This window comes from Platalea leucorodia (assembly GCF_965183815.1).
Source record: "Platalea leucorodia genome assembly, chromosome: 4".
NCBI lineage: Eukaryota > Metazoa > Chordata > Aves > Pelecaniformes > Threskiornithidae > Platalea > Platalea leucorodia.
This window is the reverse complement of record NC_138826.1, coordinates 47,440,052-47,465,375: the sequence shown is the minus strand read 5'-3', so window position 1 is coordinate 47,465,375 and position 25,324 is coordinate 47,440,052. Positions and strand designations below refer to the sequence as shown.

General features: G+C 40.3%; 1 protein-coding gene across 1 annotated transcript in view; it reads right to left on the bottom strand.

The window, feature by feature from the left end:
• Positions 1–24,549, bottom strand: part of LOC309589909 (potassium voltage-gated channel subfamily KQT member 1-like) — a gene marked incomplete at both ends in the record, with an annotated part of 511,694 nt that extends 487,145 nt beyond the window's left edge. The window contains one exon of the mRNA XM_082310623.1: positions 24,167–24,549. Within this exon, the coding sequence (XP_082166749.1) occupies positions 24,167–24,549 (383 nt within the window). The remainder of the gene's footprint in view (positions 1–24,166) is intronic.
• Between the last annotated feature and the right edge of the window lie 775 nt (positions 24,550–25,324).

Below are 25,324 nucleotides of genomic sequence, written 5' to 3'. Positions count from 1 at the left end.
GATATGGTTAGCTTTCTGGGCTGAGAGAGCACATTGCTGGCTCATGTCCAGCTTTTTGTCTATCAGTACCCCCAAGTCCTTCTCGGCAGGGCTGCTCTCAACTCCTTCATCCCCCAGCCTGTATTGATATCAGGGATTGGCCTGACCCACGTGCAGGACCTTGCACGTGTCATTGCTGAACCTCATAAGGTTCACACAAGCCCATTTCTTGTCCAGGTCCCTCTGGATGGCATCCCATCCCTCAGGTGTGTCAACTGTACCACTCAGCTTGGTGTCATCTGCAAATTTGCTGAGGGTGCACTCGATCCCACTGTCTATGTCATTGATGAAGATATTAAACAGCACTGGCCCCAGTACGGACCCCTGAGGAACACCACTTGTCACTGATCTCCATCTGGACATCGAGCTGTTGACCACTGCCCTCTGGATGTGACCATCCAGCCAATTCCTTATCCACCGAACAGTCCACCCATCAAATCCATATCCTTACAATTTAGAGAGAATGATATTGTAGGGGGAATCGACTTGCAAGTCTGAGCATACTGTGCAGCAGCGGCACAGGCCCTCTGATCGTTCTGTCCACTGCCAGAACTGGGACAGGGATGTCACCTGGATGACAGCTATTGCTCCTACTCCTCTTGCATCCCTTTAGGGGTCATTCAGGAAGGACAACGCACCTAGCACAGGCCTTGGACATTGACTGGAACCCATGATCATCTCACCTGACTTTCCTTCCCCACCACCTCTAGCTAATTTCTCCATTTCTCTCCATCACTTAATGACAACTCCATTTCTTTAGTGTCCTCCCCCTGCATAGATTTCTGACACCTATTTGCACTTTTAAAAGTTCTATACCAATTATTTACTGTTACAGTATAATTACTGCATAGTTACTGAAGAGTTAGTCAACGTGCACATACTTTATGTATGTACTTACAATGTGCACATACTGTTTTTTATAAAGCGGAAAACCATATCTGCACAGGACAATTCTGTGTGACGCTCATCTCAGGAATTTGTGTGATTAGATTCTGGTCTTAACGTTATTTTAAACTATTTCTGTCAGCTACAGGTGTGAAAGTTATTTATTTGAACTCTTAGTCTCCCTTCAGCCCTTGTTTAAGCAAGTGATGGGTAGCAAATGGTACATCTCTAATACGCTGAAACAGTAGCTACCTTGGTGAGAGTTTACACTGGCAGCCCAGGCACTTCATGTGTAAGTTTAGTTAATACAGAAACAATTACAGCAGTGGGCTTTTTGTAAACCAGTACTGTGAAACAGAAGGGAAAAAGATCATCTAGATAGGTCAATTTTTAAAATTATTTTGGTGATGAGCTTGCAAAGATAATGCCCCCTCTCTGTTTACTCTGAACTGTGAGCTCTGCCGGGATAAGAATGGCTAGCCACCGCGATGCATTTTGTTTCGGGTATTACTGTAAAGTAGATTTTCAGATACTTTCAGGTAAGTGTGATACCATAATATTGTAAGATGATAAGTAAAAAGAAAATAGCACTAATGCTTATCACATAAGTTTGGGGTTTCTACAGAAGTAAAGGACTAACCAGTCTAAATTACTTGATTGGCAAAACTTAGGGATTCAGAAACCGAATCCTTGAAAATCAGACATGTAATTCCACTATGCATGCTACAGGAAACAGGAAGCAATAATAAATGCCATTCTTTCCAGCTTTGTAAATCATAACTCACAAGGAATTAGACAGAACGCTGATGTTTATTACAATGCTTAAAGGTAATTCTCTACGGTACTTTTTTGTTTTCATCACCTTAATAAACATTTTAAATTGTTTTCATATCTTTACCTAGCTGATTTATTTCAGTACAAATCAAAATTTAGGATTTAAAACATTACTCCTATCTAACACAAAACAGAAAATGGTCTTCCTTTTTTTCTTTTAGGGAATATAATAGAAAAGGAACTGTATAAATTGAGTAAAGTCCATGTGAAGGATGACTTTACCATGGCATATAATAGAAGAATGATTAAGAAAACCAGTCCCATGAACTGTAATGTTTGTGAGCTCTTCTTGCAGGTAGCTTCTATTTCCAGTGCTCAGTTGCTACTACAAATCACAGTAAATATGTGGTCAATTCCCAGTCCAACTTGTCCTATACTGCCAATGGACCCTGTTATCAGCACCCTGCGCTGCTCACTCTGCTTGAGTGCTGTGGATTAAAACAGGCGCCCTGTTTGTGAGGACACTGTGCTTGCTTATGGTGGGGTCAGCCCCTGCTCCTGGTTTGCTCCCTCTCATGGAGTAGCCCTGACCTTGCTGCACCCTGACGAACCCATAGGAAAGAGGAGCAGAAAGAGATTGTTATGCAGAGTCACAGGAACAAATGGTCACATACCACCTCAACCTCCCACAATGCCCATCATCTTTATGGAAGAGTTTTGATGGACTGAGTGTAACCTGTGCTGAATATACAGAAAGTTGAGACTAGAGATGGGGGAGGATAAGGGTTTAATGCGTTTGTTTGTGGTGGTCTCTTTTTTTCCAATAACTGAATCAGTGATCAGAAGTTTGTGTTGTTTGGCAACAAATCCCTCAGAATTCTCTGGCTCAAGACTGTTCTGCCTGTGACTCCAGGCTCCTAGCCAGATTGTTTGGATGCTGTCCTGGGAGGTGGAAGATGTGGGTATGAATCTCCTCAGTCTCAGAAGGGTGTCAAGCCCAAGCACATGCTTTAGCTCCTAAGCAGAAGCAGCAGGAGCTAGTCATTAGCACCAAGTAGAAAGACTGGGCCAAACATAGGGGAATGATTTTAGGCACCTAGTTGTAAGGAGGTGGCTTCAGGTTGTAAAACCTGTTTACCTAGGCATACAGTTCAGGGCTGTTGGTTCCATCCCAAGGGTCTGACATCTTGATCTATTAGTAGAATTAATAAATAAATAAAAATCATACTGCATTGATTTCCAAAGGGGAATTTGAAACAGTTCAGTATTTTTTCTGAAGACTGCTCAAAGGAGACTAAGACTCCTAAAGAAGCAAGCTTTTTGAGGTTCTCATCTAACTCCTCAAAGGGCAACAATCTTCTGGATGCCTTCAGTAAACCTCTCCTGATGCCTAGCTGCTATCTGGTTCTCTTGAACTCTGTTTCCGAGTATGCCCTGCATTGGCCTTGTCTTAGCTGAGAGCCAGCTGGTAAAGGCTTAAGATTCAGCAGCACTGTGTAAAAGAACAAGCCAAACCTGCACTGACAGGAGTAAAGGAGAGAAGAAGCCAATGGGGAAACATGTTTATCATGCTACTGAAAATCAAAATCTGATTTCTCTGAGTCTCTCATATTCAGGAAGCTGTTTCACCACTTTTGATGGTGTTAACAAAGGAAAATATGTTCGTGGTGGGCATCTTAATGATTTCTAGTTCTTCATTAATGGAAAATACCTGGGGCTGAAATGTCTTTAGAAAAAATAAGGCTGAAAGGGAAAAGAGATCCAGAAAACACATCTTAGTCAAGGCTAACAGCGCTTTTAGCACAGGACAGATCTTAGCCACGTTCTCATGATTTACTACTTAGGCAGCTCATCGCCCAATCCTGCTATTTCTTTCACTTCAACATACACAAGTTTCCAAGCATATTATTCAGCAGTTTTACTTCAAGCCCCAAATGTTTATCTCTTTGAAAATGGTGGTATGTTACAGGGGGTACAGAGATCTGTCCAAGTCATAATAAAACTGATGTACTGCTTTAATGAGCCGCTACACTGACCAAAGATAAGCCAGCCAGCAGAGGGGGCAAAAGTCCCACTTTTTTCCCGTAGGCAATATTACGGAGTGACACTCCAAAAAAAGAGCAAAGCATTAAGAAGAGACACCAAAACACAAGCCAGCCTTTGTCAAATGGAAAAGAGCAAGTTGCTAAGGAGTTTACAGTGTATTGCTAGCGTCCAACACTGGAAGAGTCTAGGCATGGGAATATGCAAATCTTTAGCCTTTCCTTAACACAGTAGCACTGCTTTCCATGTAAAGAAAATGTAGATATAAAAGGTAACCAGGGTTATAAGATTCTCCTTTTCTTCTTACATTTAATATGAGAGGAGTACCTTAGTACACAGAAGCCCTCACAAGCACTGAGTACCTCACTCGGTTGGATGCTGTGCTCCATCAGGCAGTTTCTTTACGCAGAGAGCTTTTATTTCCAATTAGCAATCCCAGTGATGGGTAAATGGAGAAAGACACAAAGAGGTGAAAAGACTTGTCCATACATCAGGAGAGTGTCAAAAGCATACAGAACTTGGATCTCTTGAAGCTCAGACCATCCTCCAGTCAATAATCATGGGAACACAGGAAATTTGCTGGTCCCTGAAATAACCACATCAAACAACTCAAGCATAAATTTATGAAGCACTTCTTGAAATTAGTCAGTCTGTTGGTTCGCATCTTTTTTATGAGACTGATGTCCCACTCCTACCATTGTAACAGATCTTATTTCTAGGTAAAATGCATGTATACAGGCATGGAAAGCTTCCTCTGAGTACAGCCCCTTAATTTCTTCCAGATCCCTGCCATTTCAGTTACCTCCTTTCAAAATCCCTTTGTCTTCTTTTACTGCCTTCACTAGTAATAAATGAAAAGCCAGGGGTAATTCACATTCTAAATATTGTCTAACAAGATACTGAGGATGACAGTGCACTTTACACCTTTTCTCCTTTTCCACTCTAAGTTAAGCAAAGAGAAAAACTGGATATTCCTACATACCCTGCAGATATTACCACTACATCTTCAACCACATCTCCTATTAGGCCTCAGAAAAAGTAACCAAATTCGTAAACCTCAAAAAAAGAGGTTTACAAAAAGAGGTTTACAAAAAAATCGAGAAAAAGTTGATGCAAAGTCCCAAGATGTATGTGCATAAGGATGTATAAGGGAGGACACTTGGTGCCATTTATTTACTAAGGGACCCAGAACTGTCCAAAGACTGCTAATACAGCCTGCAAGTTTTGTAACTTCCAGCCAGTTTTTGCTTGCCTCCTGTATTTATGTGTTGAGACTCTCTCCCTTTTTCCATTTCCAAAACACACATTAAAACCATTCAATTTTTTTTTTTTTAATTTCACTTTAAATTCACTTAATTTATGGCACTATATATTCTGGCCAGTGAGTGTCACTCCTTCCCAGGGAATAAAAAAGGCATCATTTTGCTAGCACAGGATAGGCTGGACATTCTACGGATAAAGTGTCATGTCCTCATTCAAAATGCTTTTACTTGAAATGTAAAATCACTGCAGATCACTTTTGGTCATAAAAGATCAAGACTTGCTTTTTGCAACAGGGGAAGGGTAAGCTTCAGAGCACCTGGACATACTCCAGTTTCAATAATCTCCTTTCCCAAATCCAAATCGTAATGTAAAACCCTCTTGATAACATAAGGCAGAAAGTTTTTCTCTTTGTACACTACACTGTTAACAACTTCAAGCACTGAAGTGCCCACATCTAGTGACCATGTTTGCCACTTCTGTAAACCGCATGACACAACAAAATGATACCTACAAAGCATATGAAAGTTAAAGCTATTGGTGAAGACACACTTGAGACTGCCATTCCCAGCAAGGCAGGCAAGGACGGTATCAGCTCTAAGCAGCACTAGACTACCATACTGTGTTATTCCAAGACAGCTCAAAGTAGGGATGGATGGGCTTGAGACTCTTCACCTTGATTCCAAAAAATGAGCAATTATTACAGCCTGTTTATTGGAACCTGGAAGAATAACAAGCCTGGCATAGAAACGTTAGGTAATGTCAGAAAGCCTGATAGTCAGCCTGAATGCCAGAAAGCACAAGGAGACTTTAGCAACTAACATCATGATGGGGAAATGAGTAGTTTCTTTGTACAAGTGATAAAAAACCATGTTAAGCAGCGGCAAAAGCAACTGAACCATAAGCATGAGGGCAGCTCACATGAGGTGAGTACAGATTAAGTTGCAGTGAGGACAAAGTCAAAGATAACCGCAGACTAACGAGTGAGTAAGGGCATCAAGTTCCTCACAATTACCAACAGCAAGAACAGCAACAACAACAAAAAAAACCAAACAGAAAGCAAGCTCAGTTCAAAGGCAGTTCACCTAGGCAACCAGTAAGCCATGAACTGATAGTAAAGATGATGTTCCAGTAATCTCTAATCACAGCAAGGCTGTGGCACAGAAACAATAGGTTTAGAAGACTGTACAATAATTTGTATGGAATTAGAGACATGTGCTGCAGGTACCGGTCTGTTGCAGAGCTCAGCAGTAAACTGCAGTGGCAGCATTCTTGCAAGTAGTTTGTCACTGGAGAAAGCTGTATTTTACTAAAAAAAGAGTTCTCTTCTTATAGAGCTCACCTTGGCTGAAAGATACAGCCATTAAGTGTCCTCAGTTGTAAATCCTAAACCAATCTCAGTGATTTTTCCCTTTTATGTGATGAGAAGATGATATTTGTTTTCCAGCTAGGCAATTTATGTGGGGAGAAAAAAAGTGTTAATAGACATTAAAACTCCTAATAATTACCCAGACAATTGTCAAGGCCCTGTGCGCACTGATCTCAGCCTGTCCCATTCCTGCCCTGATCCCTGGCTGGTGTTGTGTGATGGGTTCTGGCTGCAAGGGCCTGCCCTGCTGGCCCTGGGGAGCCGTGGACCCCCGCAGAGCCCTGGCAGCATCCAACCATTCCTCGCCAGGCAGGGGAGGACTCACTGCTTCTACCGATCCCCTTTCTGCACTGTAACACTGTGTTGCTGCCTCCATGTAAAGCTTTCAAATTGCACTGAAACAGGTGCTTTTGTAAAATTGTTTTTAAATCCACTGTCCTATACTGAAGCCTTTCAGTGAGATATGAAACTGTGCTTACTGAATGCTCACCTGCTGTTTTAGGCTGCAGCCGTGATTTATTATACCAAAGGTGAATTGAGTTTTCCTAAATGAGTAACAACAAAATGCAACAAAAGCGAAGGCATGATCTGGGGATGATCATGTCCTTTGAGTTCCAAAATATCTCATGGATTAACGAGGAACCTCTTCCTAGATTGCCTGGTAGAATCTGTACTATTAGATACCAGAACCTAGAAATCACTTGTCACAGCTGTGATTTTACCATAGTGTAGGTTAGTCTAAGGTTTTTCTTGCTGAACATCTGTTTTAATTGTTTACTATACCAACTGTACTGGTACCTAAGGATTTAGTGGTTTAAAAAAACATCTGAAGAATATATGCAACCCTTTCTAATAAAAAAAAAATTAGAAACCACCATGCACACAGAGGAGAGAAAAGCCTTACATAGCAATCTTATGGAAGCCTTTATAAAAATACTGCTTCTGTAGCTACCACTGGATTAAGGCATTTCTAAAATAAGTTGTAGCCCACAGCAGGAATGTGTTTTCCTTCACACACAAAACCTAACTGAGTGACTGCAGCACATTTACCTCTTCAGCTGAATTAGGGAACATATTACCAGCAGATCTCCCAGACTGCTAAAGATCATTTTGCTTCCTGATGTATCAGGGAGAGAAAGCACAAATCCCATGATCTGACCCAGTTTTGCCAATACTGCATGACTGCTAACATGTCATTATTCATTCAAAATGAGAATATTTTGTGGAGTGTGAAACAGACAAGTATGTTATAAATCAAGCTTGACTTAAGAAGATTCTTAAGAAATGAAGAGTGGGGCTCAGATTGAAGAAAGCAGCTGGGGACTGTTCAGATTTCAGTTAGTTCATTATGATGGGAAAAAAGGCAAAAAGGAAAAGAAGAGATATGCCAACCTGTTTAAGATGGTCTGCTTATATACAAGAAAAAGGTTCTCACCATGATGAATTTCCATTCAAAACTATTATTTGATGCTTTTTACAGCTTTCTAAGCATGTAATACACACTTGGTCACAGGATTGGAGCACTATATTTTCCTCTATATGAAGGGAGAGTAATTCCTGGCAAAGGGCTATGATGGAGGGTGTCCTGGTTTCAGGTGGGATAGAGATAATTTTCTTCCTAGTAGCTGGTATAGTGCTGTGTTTTGGGTTTAGGATGAGAATAATGTTGATAGCACACTGATGTTTTAGTTGTTACTTAAGTAGTGCTTACACTAAGTCAAGGACTTTTCAGCTTCTCATGCTCTGCCAGCTGAGAAGGCTGGAGATGCACAAGAAGCTGGAAGGGGGCACAGCCAGGACAGCTGACCCAAACTGGCCAAAGGGCTACTCCGTACCATGATGTCATGTTCGGTATATAAACTAGGAGAAAGCTGGCCAGGGGGCCACTGCTTGGGGACTGCCTGGGCATCAGTTGGTTGGTGGTTTTTCATTTGCATCACTTGTCTTTCTTAGGTTTTATTTCTCTCTCTTTTTGTTATTTTCCTTTTCATTACACTTATTATTGTTATTGTTGTTATTATAATCATATCATATATTATAACTATATATATTATAATTATTATTATTACTATTTTATTTTATTTCAATTGTTAAACTGTTCTTATCTCAACATTCTTATCTCAACCGTTTCTTATCTCAAATTCTCACTTTTACTCTTCCGATTCTCTCCCCCGTCCCACTGCGGGGGGGAGTGAGCAAACAGCTGTGTAGTGCTTAGCTGCCGGCTGGGGTTAAACCACAACAGAGGACTACAGGGCGAAGCTAATGTGTAAAATGGCCATGGCAAAATAAAACTCGCTGACTAGAAGGGCCTCAAGCTGTCGCTTGGGGTTTTGCTCACTTGGTAATTTCTTGTGCTTCTATTGTCTTGTTTTGATGATAAAGATTCTTTTCTGTTCATGGTGTGTTTTCTCATCTCATTTCCTTCCACAGTTTTTGCAGCTAAAATGGCTATTCTCTACAGAGACAGCAAATTCTGGACAGCATTTTAGATGCCAAACAGGAGACAGCAGGAACCTGTTTTGCAGGTAATACCTGCAGCTCACTTTAATTTCTGTTACAACTGTAAATTGTCATCACTCCTAAAAATTAAGATTATAGGATAAATTATTAAATTTAATATTGCCAATAATAACATATTTTGATATCTTGATTCTTTTTTATTGAGACTAAAAAAACATAAACATTTAACAACAACTTCGAGGGTTCTTTATCTTCTTATTTTTGAGTTTTTAGAGTTAAAACAGTGAAAGTTAAAAATATATATAATTAAATTTTAAATAGCTGTACTCTTAATATAATACTGATTCTAGGAATCAGTACACTAAGAAATATGTAAAACAGATTCAGATTTTTATCTGGAATAGCAAGATAAAATAAAGGTAAGAATCCCAAAATAGAACCATTGAAAGTGTTATTAGTTGTAAACAGTTTGGATGATGGACACAAACACACTCAAATATATCAAAATAAAATTAAGCTTCTTACTAGCAAAGGCAAAGGCTTCTTGAGAAGCAGATGGCATTTATTGCTTTCTGTATCCAAAGGTCAATTTTCATGCTCATAAGAGCTCATACTCAAATTAAATGCTGTGTATTTTTACATACCATAAAAGAGAAAAGTGAGAATTACCTGTTGACTTCCTGATGTTTTAAAAAACCTCTAAAAACTAAAATGTCTTTTGCCTGTATGTTGCAATGACTGTTTGGTCATTGATGGTTACTAGATGGTGAAGGGTTTAGAGGGGAACCTGTACGAGGAGCGGCTGAAGTCACTTGGTCTGTTCAGCCTGGAGAAGAGGAGGCTGAGGGGAGACCCCATCGCGGCCTACAGCTTCCTCACCAGGGGAGGAGGAGGGGCAGGTGCTGATCTCTTCTCCCTGGCGACCAATGACAGGACCCGAGGGAACGGCAGGAAGATGTGCCGGGGGAGGGTTAGGTTGGACATTAGGAAAAGGTTCTTCACCCAGAGGGTGGTGGAGCACTGGAACAGGCTCCCCCGGGAGCCAGTCATGGCGCCAAGCCTGACAACATTCAAGAAGCATTTGGACAACACCCTCAGACATATGGTGTGAATTTTGGGGTTGTCCTATGCAGGGACAGGAGTTGGACTCGATGATCCTTGTGGGTCCCTTCCAACTCAGGACATTCTATGATTCTATTTCAGAAGCTGTAAAACATGCTGATTCCATGACAGCAGAATTTGCTCCTGACTTCAGCTCAGCTCCATAACCTCCCACTTGAGAACATAACCTTAAGAATAATACTCTACATGTTACCATTGTTCATCTGAATCTACACAGGACCTGCAACAATTGAAAGGCCAACAGGCTCTAATTGCCCTGAGATCCATGATCCATGAAGATCAACCCAGTACATTAGGTCTTCCCGCTAATGGCTCATCACCCACTTTCCACCAGCAATCCACTCCTGGCCTGCAGTCATGGTACAACGGCAGCCAGACTGTCATGGGAAGCAGATTTTGATTACTAGATTACTCCGTGGAAAGCTTCAGTACCTCATCAACTGGCAGGGCTATGGACCAGATTAACATTCTTGGGAACTGGTGGACACCATGCATGAAGCTAAAACAAGAGCTTTTTACAATTCCCCCTCCAAAACCAGACTTTTGCAAAGTGCAGGGACATACCTTGAGAAGAAGAGAGTTGCTCTTAGGGCTCTGAGTGCATCAACAGGCTGTATTTGCTCTGGTCAGCCTTTCGGTACACTCAGTGCCCTGGCAACATGTGTGATTACTTCCCAAATTCACCTCAGGGCATGTCTACACAAATGTCACTGGAGCTGAAATAGGTACACCTGAGCTAGCTTTGAACTGGCTAGCCTGGGACCTGCTGATGGCAGCGTATCTCAGCACAGATTAGCTGCCTGAAATGCTAGGTGTGCTTTCTGGTCTGCTGTGGTAGCAGTATCTGATCTAGCTCGTTTAAAGTGAGTGCATGTATGCTGCCATGTCCTGGAGCAACATGGCTTCAGGGAGCAGCTCGGGAAACCTGCAGTCCAATAGCTGTGCAATCTTGTCAGATGTTAAACAAAGCAGCATTTCTGCTCTCAAGTTTCTCTTTACACCTAGCATCTCCCTCCACATCTGCTGCTACCTGCCTGCAGCTGCATCCTGCTCAGTACCTTCCCTATCACTACCTGACCAGCACATTTCTTGTACTCTGTATTCCCTGTGCTGCCCCACAGAACCATACAGAGGAGCCAGAGCTACATGCCAGGTTGCAGAGAAAGCTGGCAGAACAGGGCAATGGTGAAGGCTAAGGGAGCCCACAAGACCATGTATTGATGCGGAGTACAAGCTTCCTCCTTGCTCTGTGCAGAGCAAAGTGAGATTCTGAGCCAGCACTCAGGCAGCAGCAGGATGACTTACATGAGCTCAGTGGTCCTAGCTTGAGAAAAGGAGAAAAGCAGAATGCAAGCCTGAAAAATAATCCCTAACTGTATGGAAAAGAATAGCTTCAGTAACAGTGCCATTTTTGCAGCTGTGTTGCACAGACCTTTGTATGTGGAATGAACCACCTGCATTGACAAAAACTATATTCGATTGTCCATTCCATTTCAGGTATCACTGGGAAATACTGTACAAGATTATCTACATTACATTCTTTCCATGAATAACATGAAGAAAAAAAAATTGTTCAGCAGGCATATACAGCATTAGTTATGCTTCTATACAGAAGATCCAGAATACAAAACCAAATATTTTTTCTAGTGTGTATAATTTCAGTAAAAAGCTCTTGTCTTTCCAGTACTGTCTATCAACTGAAAGTAGTGAACAAACTAAGACTCTCAGTTCTACTGGTCAGGCATACACTTAACATGTGATAATCTTCTGTTGGCTTCCTCCAGGCTCTGTGACAGTCTTATACCATCCAGTTTTGAGTCCCAGAAGACAGGTTCCTCTGAGTCCAAGAGATGCCTTGAACCAAGGCCTTCCCAATACCAAGAGCTCCTTTTTGATCACAACTCCCCAAAATGCTGGAAACCTACCCCACTAGTGATGCTTTACATTTCAAATACATCTCTTCTTCCTTTTCCCAAGTAATCCCAAACAGAGGACCTAGACCTGAGATGCTATAATAATCTTGCTGTACAGCCTGTAGGCTGCTGCAGTCTGTCATCTCCATGAGGACAGAAAAGCCTGCTGAAATGAGTGCAAATGGCAAGTACCTAATTACTACTTCTCACAACCACCATGAAAGTAGATCTTCCCATTCTTTACTTGAAGTGTTTAAAAATTGAACTTGAAACAGATAAGGGATAGTTTTTGGTATTATCAACCAGAGTCAGATAGACTGAAGATGGCAAAAGTAACAGGAGCATTTTAAGGTAGATATAAAAACACATACAAAAAACAAAATGGTACTGTTCCAGGCAGTGATCTTAGAGTATATAATTGCCCTTTCACTTAACACAGGTAGCAGTTCATGGGTGGACACAACCTCAGTGCGAAGAAGCTGGGACTGCTCTCCCTCCTCACTGGATATGTGTGTCCTGTAGGCAGAGGCAGGAAAGGGCTGGAGCTGAGACCCTTGAGGTGCCATTCAGGACCCATGGTTTACATCGCAGCCCCAGAGCCAGGTTTTAGCCATTGCTGGCGATGCCCCCGCCACAGCAGTGGAGCTGCTTATGCTCTGCATGCACACCACAGGCTGTTGGAAAGAAGCCATGGGGTTGAGCTGGGTGAGTAAGTGGTATCTGTGTTATGACAAAAGCGCTGGGGACAAGTAGCAGAAACAAAGGTCAAGTCCTCCCTGCACCCCAAGTAAATCCACTTCCATAGAAACAAACAATCCTTTTGCACCTTCTTCTCTAATACAGTGGAACAGCATTTCCTTCTCCCCCTAATATCTTTAAACCAGCAGTCAGTGCATGCTGCCTTCACATTTTTTTTAAGGTTACTATCTCTGTCATTGAGCCAGGCACCAGAATGCAGGTTAGTTTTGACAAGTCTAACCTTAAAGATAAATGGCTTGCTTAATTGCCCACTGATCCGCAGAATCCAACAAGCTACAGCTCTGTTGCCTCTTAGGCAATCAGGAAACCTCCTTGTGCATTGCTCCTAACAGCCTCTGGGATGCTAAACATAGCTCTAACCAATGACCTCTTTAAACATACTGGAGAAAAAAAACCTTGGGTGAGCGCCAAATCTCCTATAAAGAGCAGAACAATAGTTGAGTATGTGGTACCACAAACAAACCTTTAGCAAGACTCAACACTAAATACCGCTGATTTGTCTTTAGGTCTCACAGTGTTAACTTGTCAACAAGTGACAACCAGATCCTGGGTCTCCTTAAATATTTCTGATTAGATTTCTGGGATACTTACAGGTAGAATAAGTGGATGGATGCGAGTTTAATATTGTTGGCTTAACGGGAAAGTATTTAAAACTTGTCGTGCCAATTCCCCTTCCCCACTAGCTGCCAGTTTGGCCTTCTCATGTTCCCTGTTATCCATACTCTCTCCTGCAAAGGGCAGTTCTCTGTGCTGCCAGGGGGTGAAAACAGGTTGTGATTGTTTACTTGCTTGCAAGTAGTTATTTACATCAACAGAGAACAGTCTCACTTGTTGGCGGCTGTTCAGTTCCTAAAGTGAAGGAGCTGATAAGGAGGAGATATAAATAATTACCAACTAGTAAAGTTGGTCTACTCTTTCCTATCCTAAAAGAACTGAGGTGCTGCTTTCTGGTATTTTGTAGTCCTCTCTGAGTCTTTCTGTGATTCCCAAGGATGTCAAGCCATAGTTTGAGCTATTACTTCAGCAAATACTGTTTTCCTTTTCATCAATGTTTTTAAACCATCATCTGTTTCATGCGTTAACAAATTTAAATAGGCAGTACTGGTGCACTGGACAGTTGATCAGCCAGGGTTAAAGGTTACAAATGAGTGTCTCTCTGTGTCCTGATCTTCTGAAACATTGCTTCATTTTGAAGAGTAGCTAGTGCAACTGTAAACATGTTTCTGTTGTTATTGTAGCTGGGGACAAATTCTGTTAAATAGATTAATTGGCCATGAGCATGCTGTACTGAAGCCTACAAACACTTGGAACTAGTAGGTTAACTACAACACTGACAGCAAAATGATGACAAGTACTTTATCAAGGGTGAACTCTTTCAAGGTCGTGCTATCACAATCTCATTTTCCACGGAAGACAAGCCCGATGAAAGCTCTTAAAGGACAGGTATTAATCATTCCTCCTTTTAAGTTTTGCATCAAATAATGCCATTTCTAGCAAAGACTATCTGTGCATGTGGTTTGTTGCGTTTATCTACTGCAGATAAGTGTACTTAAAGTGTTCATATATGAGATGCTTGTAGGAACGTTATCTCTTGAACAACAAAAAAGGGATGGGTGAGGAGGGGACAAACTTATAAGCTGGTAGACAGAGATATACTGCTTGGCAACCAAATACAAAATAATAGCTTTGTGGCCTTTTGGGCTTGCCAAACTTAATTGACTCTGCAAAGTTGTGTTTAGAGAAGAAAACATTTTTTGAAAAATGTTGAGCTCTGTAGTGAAAGATCAAAAAAATCATAGAAAAGCTATTGAAACCTGTGCTCTGTAGTATTTAGATGCCTTGATCACGGGTCACTGATGTTTTTAGCACAACCAGACATGACTTTCACCTGCTGTGCTCCTTCTTCAAAACTGTGCTGCTGTGACTGACTTCACTATATGAAAGCCCTTCAGCTAGATAAGCACAAATGGCTTATATATGTCTCCAGTTTAAATTATATCCAAAACCTATCTTTTTTAATTTTTTATAATTTTTTTATCCTATCTACTGTTTGCTCCAGCAAGATGTGAAGCCAAAATGTTCTCTTGTAGCAACACACTAGGACAGAAGAAATCCAGTGGCTTCAGGCAGAGTTAAATGACAAGAGGTTGGATTGAGGGCAATATGTCCAAGTAAATCTGTGTGCAACTACACCCACTGGAGCTTCAGCTTTTTTCTTGGTGATAGACTACAAAGTTTTCCAGTGGAGACTGACAGCTTAAGACAGCCTGTTGTTAGGGAGAACAAATTAGTTTAGCCAACAGAAAGGTCTTTGAGTGGCTCCAGAGGCATGGGCAGCTTTTTATTTTAAGTGGTTATTTTGTGGCAGAAAAATTAAGGAGAGCATTTCCATTTTTTCATGCTACAAAAGTGCAAGATATTCTCATTCCTGAGTGCATGAAGCATTTCACTTTCTTCTAAATGAGATTATACTGTCTGATGTTGAATAGCCATGTGCTGCTATAAAACATTTCTGCTAGTCTGAATAAAACCTTATTCCTGGTGCTTACAAATTTTTGTTTTCCAAAGGAGTTTCTGACTAAGTCATAACGAGAAGGTTGCCCATGTCCCTTTATAGGCAAGTTTTGACGTCCCTCAGTTCTCTCATAGATCTATTTCCAGGCTCCTGAGGCTTGATGTTTGTTTTGTTGAAAGGTCTTGCGCTTATACATATGTGACCATACACAAATTAGAGTTGGTTGGAAATTTTGGTAAAGGAACAATTTTTCTGTTGAAAATACCAGTATGTTAAAATTAGAAAGTAGTCTGGGAATGTGTTGGTTTCAGCAGAACTGGAGAAGGAGATCAGACAGGTTTTAACAGAAGCTTGCCTAGCTTTGGACTCTACTAACAGGCAGCCTGCCCGGCAGGGAGTTTGGGCATATCTGACTTTCTGTTTTGCCTCACAATAAAACATTTTCAGGGATTTGAAGCCTTCAACCAAAGGAAAATTCCAGCTATAACATAGGTATACTGAAGATATCTGGGTTTAGTTTTTTCTTCAGCTCATTCTAGGTTGATCCAGAAATGCCTGATAGCCCAACTGCATGTAACATGAAGTTGTCCAGCTAGCTCCAATCAGAAGTGACTAGCTAATATTTCTACATCACCTAAAAAATTTAAAAAGTAACTTACACACACTACTATTCTGTATTTTTCTTGAAACCTTTCACCTGTATATGTATAAATTATCACAAACCAGTTTGAATCAATAGCTAATACCAATGCTGTTCGAATCACAGCATGAGCCACACATCAAACAAAATGATTTCCAACTCCAAACCAGCTTTCTGAATCAACTGCTCAAAGATATGTTATTTTTAAAACATCCACAGCTCCTATTAGTAATGAGCACTTCACATTTTCAAAGCATTTAACAGCCTAACATATTTGCTGCTCCTTAAAGAGCACTAAGATTTGGATTTTATGTTTTTGCTGAGTTTAGCTGGCAATAGCACAGAACTGACAAATTACATTCATGCTTCCATTACCATCGCCAGAAGCATCTTACAGAAACCTTTTTTCAGTGCCCTGCCACCCCTAGGATTTAAGCTCCCTGATTCAATTGAGTGCCTGTATCTTCCACTAACGTCTGTGCTGCTATGTTTGTCTTTTTCGCTACCAGAATGTCTGGATGTCCTCTCCTTCCCTGGGCACAGGAATCAAGCTTCCATTTTGATTCTGTATCACTAAGACTTTCTAGAAGAGACCTAATCAGTTCTTTAAACATTGACAGAAACAGTTCATCATCATGACTTCATGATCAGTGTTCAAGATTCTGATACATTTATCATTGACCTTGACTGTGAAACAAAAAAACCAGTAGGTTTTGCCACGTGGTCTATGACACGTTTCCACAGGGACAGGAAATTACTACCACCATTTACAAAGTAACACCAACCTCTTTGTAGTACTCACATTAATTAATGTTTCTTAAGTTCAGTATCAAAAAAAGGAAAGAATAAATGCATATAATGATGCTGTGCAAATACATCCAGTAATAAGTTAATGCCAGCTTGATTATCATAAAGACATCTGAAACACTTTTCTTCTTGAATTTGATACCATGTGGAGTCCACAAGCTAATGAGCAATTGTAATGTTAACATCAAGGAATATCTTTTTATTTCCCTGGTTTCTGTAAGAACAGAGTGTTTTTCCACAAAAGTGTAACCAAATTCCACCAATAGCACCATATCAACACCACACTACAGTATTTGTTTTCACTACAGAAACAAATGGTTTCACTATAGAAACAACATTAGCCTGTGGGGACATTAATGCATATTCATTGCACAGTCCATTACAAAATTGAGCTTCTAGAATAAGATGGATTGAATTTCTTACATAAATGATGGAAAAAGTCATCAATAATTTCAAAAAATTAAAATAAAACTTACGTAGCCTGTGGCTTCATGCCCTGTGGTTAGGTTATTCTGTGACTAAAGTGAAGTATGGTCAGATCAAAGTTCCTCCTTAGGAACTTTTGTAACATCTCTCTCCTGAAAAGACTCTTTGATGCCAAACAATCTAATTGAGCTCAAAGTGAAGTGTTCTCATCTTTGGGGTTATTCATTTATCTCTCCTCTACCCGAATGCTTATTTTAACAAGATGTGAAAAAACTTAATCTCTCTGACATGTCTTATCCTCTGTCAATATTAGTTGAAACTTGCCAACTGGCTCCAAAGTTCTTGGTAAGGCGCTTTCAGACAGACACACTCAGACAGTGCGGTTGCATAAACCTCATTTCCTTAGGAAAAGAGGCTAAAAATTTATAACTGTCCACATGTATTTTTAGAAAAGCCCAATCTGGGGACTTTATTGAATCCTAAAGATAATTCTGTTTAATATTAGTGCACCTCCTTTAGCAACTTAAGCTGTTCCACCATATCATCCAGTTGAAGATGCAACCCTAAGCAGTAAGAAAAACATTCCACTTTAATAAAATTAATAGTTCTTGAGTTTCTTCCCTGCTCATCTTTTGGTACCTGAAGTTTATCATCATAGACAAGACACCAGCTCAGTACCTCTCTGTAACTAGTATATAGACAAAAAGTAGCTACTGCAGTTCTAAATTGGAAAATTTGTCAGTTCAATTTCTGCATAAAATGCCCAAATAAGTAAGTGTTACGCTGGCAAGAAACACCCTGAACCCAATAATAATAATAAAAAGCCCTAACTTAACCTTATGAAAGCACATCATGTCCAGACCTAAGCTTTGACATCAAGGTCAAAACCAGAATCTCGAAAGCAGTCATATGCTTATAATTACTCTGAACTTTAGCTGTTGCTCATGTTAGTCATGTTACAATCACATCATTGGAAAAAGCAAAATATCTGCTGCATTCTAGAGATAATTGTGGGAAGGACATAAATGGGAATTCGACAGTCCCCTTGAGATAAACAGTTATAAATGATGGACTATAGGCTCCATTTACAGATAAAAACACAAGCAGGAGAACACTATGCTAACTTACTTACTATATATATTTAGTTTCATTAACTGAGAGCTGCTACACTCTACAACCAAAAGATATGCAGGCAAGTGCCCCACAGTCATTAAAAGGAATCACTAGACCCTTAAATTTTTGCCTTTTAATGTTCTTTACATCAGCAGCAGTTGTATGCCAAACAAAAATGGAATATCAGCCAGAATGGTGGCTCTTAACTTCTTCAATTGCATTAACATAACACAACTACAACATTTCTTATATGAAGTTGAGGGAAGTAAAAAAAAAAAATTGAGAAAGCAAAGTTTGAAGAGAAACAATAATAGGAGAAAATTGCAATTTTTAATTTGTCCTAATAATCTGAACTCTCTTTTTGTATTACTCATGGTGACACAGCCTTCGGTACACAGAATCTTTTCTAAAGTAAAAAACTCTTAGCTGGCCAGCCACCATTTTACAAACATGTTCTTGATCTTCTGCACTTTCCTCCCAAAGTTACAAGTTAGCAACATTATTGATATTGTTCATATTTTTGTAAGGATCATGCACTTTTAAATTACTCAACAGTAATTCCTTAGATGAATTCTTTTCAACAAGCTGCCAGGAACAAGTGTGTGTGTGTGCGCATGTGTGCCTCTCTATGAAGAAGCCGTGGGAGACAGTGTGAAGGAGAAGAGGGATAACAAAGCAAACTTAGGGCATGTTTTTATATGCAACTGAGCCAACACCACAGTCCTCTGGTAGCAAAAAGGAGAGCTCTCCCTCATCCCATTCCAGTTGTGGCCAGCTGGTTAGTACTGGTTCCAGCACCATCAGACCATTTGCTGACATGCTGTGACTCCTTCAGGTATCAAAAGATACTCACTTTCTTGCTGGGCTAGACTTCTGCCATTACAGTGAGTTGACTTAGCTTAGGAGGGCTACAGTGAGTGTCAGAAGCAGCACACATTATGCAGGAGAAATGTGTGGCCAGGAGAGAAGGGAAGGTGAGAGAGGGAACCTTACCCTTTTGGTATTGGAAAACTATTATGTCAGCTCTTGTGAAACCATAGTCTAGAGAGGACATTCTCCTTATCTTTCCCATGCAGTCAACAGAGAGACAGAGAGCATCCCCTAGGAATGATTCAGAGCAATAGCCATTATTCTCTCTGAGTCACCATTTGGAGGAGTTGTTTCCTCATAAATCATAAGCGAGCCTGGCGAGCAGACTTTGTTGCTAGGCAAACTCTGCATTTGTGAAATGTTTTGCAGTCAAACCAGGTGGTCCGCAGTACTTGCCAGATGATTTGCAGTGTTACTTTGCAATTATTCCATACAATTTTATATTAAATTTAACAGGTGATTATGATCCATTAGGAGCACTAAGAGAACAATAGTGGACAGTACTTCAAGATGCTGAATGTGTATTACTAACTTGACAGAAGACCATCCCCTTTTTCCTGCTGGCTTAATAAATTGAACTGGCTCAGTGATCCAAGGATAGCCAAGGACAACTAGAGCTGGCAGGAGCAAACTGAATAGATAAGGCGGATAAGGGGAGCAGAACTGGAGGTGGTCTGTTAGCAATAGGCTGTTAGATCGGCTCACCCCATCCCATGGGAAGTTATGGGATATAAAGATTGGTGTAACTTTTAAATGAGAACAAGGTCTAACACTCATTTAACAAGTGGCCAGACCAGCACAAAGCAACCTGGAACAGCTGCAAGTTCTCACTTAAACTTTCACAGTGTTACACGACAAGAAAGTGGCAGGCCTGAGAACACAATCTAAGAGTCCCTCTCATGGGCCTCCCTCTTGCCTTAGACTTGCCTCCCTTTTCAACCAGCCTGTGGTTTCTCTACTGACTGCCAGCAAGCCTTCCAGCTGTGCTAACTCCAGCGGTGATGCTGACATCCGTTTGCTAAGAACTGGACTGAGACCAACAGCTCCTTTTGTATCTCCCCACAGTCATTCCTTCTTCACTATTGACTTGGACAAGATTCAAACCAGTTGCCTATGGGTGAAAGGTTCCTTCTCCCATCATGAATTCCACGCTCCCTCTTTCCCCTAGCTTCCAGCTGTCATCTCCTACCCCTTCTTCCTCCCAGTGGCTCTCTCTGAGCCTCTTGACCATTTTCAGCTGTCCTGCAGTTCCAGCTCCTCGTGTCTATCCAGCCTTCTGATCTCCAAAAGCTGCTAGTCCTTGTTTCTTTGTCCTTCCTAAAGTCTGCTTCTCTGTTTTCAAGCTAGCCTGCTCTTGTATTGCTTTTCCTCCAGTTTCAGCATCGCTGGCACCATTCTCAGTTTCTATGACAATCCAATCCAGCCTTCTGTCTCTTGCCCCCAGGTTCTCCGCTGTCCCTGTTTCACCAGCCCTGATCAGTGTAGCTGTTTGTTCTGCTTCCTCATTTCTTAGTCCAAGAGCTACCCTCCCAGGTTCCTTCTAAGCTTCCAGCTTTTAACTAAAAAATTCAGCTACCTAGCCAGCAGCTGAAAAGGCCAAAAAGGCCAATATTAGAAGTCACTGGATGTTCCAGAAAAATGGAAAAGATAGGACAAGGAGGCTGGACTGTAGTAAGTAAAAACAACAGCGTGTATCTGAGGGGAAAAGGTACTACGGATCCACCTTGCTTGCTGAGATATACAGCCAGTTAGCCTCAGTGCAAACTCAATTGGTTTTTTTGCTGGGACCCGAGGTGGTGCGGCTGCGCAGCACAGGGCTCCACTCCAGCCTTAGGCTGACACAAGGTGGCCTCTATCACTCACACTCCGAACAAATTAACATATGACAGCAACCAGTTACCTCTTCTCCCTGAACACAAGTGAAACCATACTGCTGCTCTCCTGTTATCAGTCACCAACATGTGAGCCCACATGGGTGCACATTTAGTGATCCTTTTCTTTCAATAGGCTTGAGTTGCACCTTCCTACTTCTGGTTCCGTGCCTCTACAAGCAGAAAAGCCAGACTATCTCCACCCTTTGCCTATGGTGAAGGTGGCCTGCAAAGACTTGGCAGCATAACACTCCTCACCAAAATTACATTCTAGCACTTTAAGCACAGATACTAGATTCTGTTTTTGGTTTATTTCATTGTTACCTAGTGTCTAAATGGGGGTCAATAATGTTATTATTAGGAAAACTGTCTGGCTTCACCCCTCCCCACTCAGTTCACATGTACATGAACACAATATTTTAGCTAAATGAACACAATATTCTAGACTATAATTGAGCTATTCCAGTTGTAATTAAACATATATATGTTTCAGAAATGTAAACTCATCACATGAATAAGGCTCCACTTACAACTAAATGATTTAAATGTGTGGATTTGCCAAGTAATTTCATTACCATACATAACTCATCACCAATACATATTGCACTACTCATTCAAAAGATAAAATATGAGGATAATACCCTAATATCTTGACATGTGGGTGCAATTTAAACAAGTGCATAGTTGAGTTCAGAAGTCAAATTCAAGCCAGGCACACACTTCTTTTTCTGGACTGAGGACCATATGGCAAACAGCTGGACTCTAACATATATCGATATCCAATACCTTGAGGCTCTCCCATAGCTGCAAGAACTGGTTGGTTAAGATCAATGTATTGCTATTGCATGTCACAGCTGTTTCTCAACCTCTTTCTACCTTGTCCTCTACCCTGTTCTTGGGGATTTCTGGAGTTAAGTATTTCACAGTACTTCCAGTGAAGCTGAAAATTACCTAAGTGAGAAGGTTTTCAGGACTGAGTGGGGGAATTGTCAATCAAACCCACTCACAGCTTCAAATGTTTTGTTTTGAAACCATGGTTTTAGCCTGGAATAACTCCACTAAAATAATACTAATTCCAGATTTAATTAGGCAAAAATAATTCCCTTTTTTAACACACATTATAAAGTTCCTTAAGTTTATTCCCTTAAAAGAAACTTGAAGTATCAGGCCAACTACAGATGTTACACGAGATGAGATTATCTTGCTAATTTCAGAATGAAAGAGGAAGGTTACCACCTGGAGCACTCGCTGTTCCCTTGCCTTGCCTGTTTTCTGGAAAGTTAGGTTCTTTCTCGCAGAACTGGCTCCAGATCAGAACAGACTCCAGTCCCTCTTGGATAGAAACTTCCCACAAGTTTGTGCATGTGTTGTGGTCTTAGTGGCATATGAAGGACGAAAGAACAATGAAGGGATGCTGCACATCCAGCTCCCCTAGGCTACACAAATATCAGCTACATACTTGGAAGACTGGATTTGTTATGAAAATAGTCATCATCCCTATCAGGTCAACTCCACATAAATTACCCCAAAACCACAGATATAACATGTGAAACTTTTTCAAAATAAATTTTATAATGAGAACAAGCTGTAATTAATTATATTTTAGATTAGCACTTTATTGCTTTAACAATGTTTATCTTTAATGATACCTAATGTTGTATAGTATGTTCTTCCCAAAACTTGTTATATAAATGAACGCCCCATGTAGTTATTGGGATAATTATTAGGGCGAATATACTTAGGACAAAATGCTGGCCAAAAACTATGTTTAAAAATTTTGCTTTCAAGCAATCTCAAAGCAAAAGCTTTTAAAAAGAGGTCAATTTACATATTCTTTAAGTTAGGAACTCTTGTATTGTTTAAAAAAAAAAAAAAAAGAAGAGTTTTCTGTTAGTAATACCAATATTTTCTCCAACTTTCTAGTACGGCAGGCGTGTGCATGTGTGTGTATATGTATTTTTTTTTCTTTCTTTTTTTTTTTTTTTTTTAATTTAAATGCCCATTGCAGAATATAAGTACATATTAAAGGTCAACCTTAGTCTGAGATTAAAACAACACAGATGAAGAAACAAATGCATTTTAGCAAGATTAATAAGTCCTAACCTCACATAGGCTTAAATCATGACTATTCACATATTTAAATCTATACAAATTACATCTGTTTAACCCTTAGGAATTATTATATACTATAAGCATAGTCCTTGAAAGAGGCCCTATCCTTTTACTTGGCAGACTTTCATGAATCAAAAAATCCTTTTCAAAAAATCCATATATGATTTTGAGGGGTGAAAGGAAGAAAATATTAATAAGACCATCTATTTTATGCCAGATAGAAGCATTATGATTAATTCTTATAATTACCATATCTTTCTCTGGGCAGTGCCTGACTGCAGTCACTGATAATAGTTTTCCCAAAATGCAGTCAGCCCATAGAAAAGTTCATCTGAGACAAACAGAATATTTCAAAACTCTGCATTTCTTCATGACATATGCTAATTTTATAAAAGAAAGCAAGGACTTCTGGCTCAGTTTGAATTCACTATAGCCAGTAAAACTTCCTCTTGCCTCAGTGAGAGCACAATTGGACCCTTTCTACAGCTAAGATGACAAATTATCATTCTTTTAAGCAGCATTCAAAATAGTAATTGAGGTCCTGCTAAACTTGACAGATACCATAAGCAGCTCAAAGAAAACAGTAGCAGCTGTATTAATACATTAACCACTGTTTTACAAGGCTAAATGGAAGCTTAATGTCCTCCTTGCATGTAATACATACAAGGCATAATGAAAAACTTTTTGCTAAATTTGTACTCATGTGTTCATCACTGTAAATTAATTCAAATTAGTAATGTTATATGTTTGTCCAACAAATTACTTGTTTTGGCACTTCAGTGTGAGCAAAACAGACTTATAAAAGTGTGATGTATCTGATCACAGCTGAACCATCCACATCTCATTCTAAGAACTGCAGTGTCTGAAGCTGGAACAATGTAAAGCAGCTAAAGGAGCAATAAAAACTGCCATAAGAATATAGAACTTTCCCTCAGAAATATCAAATATACAGTGTACAGCTCTGAAGACAAGTATCAAGTGAAGAATAAAAAGCCCTCTTCTGGAAATGTTAATGGATATAGCAGCTGCTCCTTTGAGAAACTGCCTTCTCCATTGCTTTCAATGGGATTACTCATGCAACAGGTTTTCAGCCCAGGAGCTCAAGTACGATGATTTCTGGCTGATTAAGTGGACAGTTTCAGACTTTTCTTACACCAAAGATTATGTGAAAACGTAGGTACTTACACAGTAAAATGATAGATAAAACACTTCCATCCACTGGGCCTCTCCAGGAAGTTGTAGACATCTCTCTGCGTACTAGTTTTAGTTAAATAATGGCTATGGAAACACTTTGTCGTACAGGCCCCGTGGACTTCGCTTTCTGTCAAGGCTGCAGCCTTTGTGCCTTCCTCAGGGTTACGGAGAATCCCAGATCCATTATTCACCAGGGTTTCTGGATCCAGCGCCACGGAATAATACTGCATATTGCGTAGGTTCCCTCCGACTTCCAGCAATGCTGCAGATTTCCTATTTCCATTCAGACTGCTAAGCTGGGAAGTGGAACCTCGAACCTGTCCACAGCGGTTATACATCAGGTGCCCAACAGTTTCTCCACTACCACAGGACATTCTGTAACAATGCACAGGTATTACTAACCCTGATCAATATTTAAAATCATAAAGAAGGTATTGTATGTCCTCCCTGCCCAGGGTGTTCTCCAGCAGCTGGTAAGATGACTTTCTACTGTTATCACAGAGCTTCTCTGGGACACAAGTGTGAGCTGTCAGCCTGTCACCTGCTGTCACTCACAGCCTCTGAAATTAAATATATAAAAAAAAAAAAAAAAAGTATTAGTGACATATGCTAGACACCAGAAGTAACAGGAGGCTGGGAAAGGAAAGAGGTTAAGACTTCTGGAAGAAGAAAGAAAATTATGATTCAAAGTTAACATTTGTTAAGAAGGAAGCCTAAAACGATTTAAATAGCATAACACTAGTAAAGCAGCAGAGTTGTCTTGAGAGCTGATACTATGATATTATTTTAAGCTGAGCAGTTCTTGAAGTGTCCTGATTAGAGGCGGAACTGTGAAAATTTCCTGGAAGTTATAAACTTGCTGTTGCCTGAAACACTAGACTGGGGTTTTGAACTTCAACACCTACACCTCAAGAGACCTTATCTAGAGTGCCAATGTTACAGAAAGATTTTAAGACTTGAATAAATTATTTCAGTCACCTCATGGGATCTGATCTTTGCAGTCCACAGTACTCAGGAACAATTTTTCTCAAGTGTAAAAAGGAGGATGCCATTAATGATAACTGTCACTGGGAGGTTAATATTGTTACAAGGGAGAGTATCAAAAACTCCTGGCCTGATTCTTGATTTTCTTCAAGCCATTTAATGTTG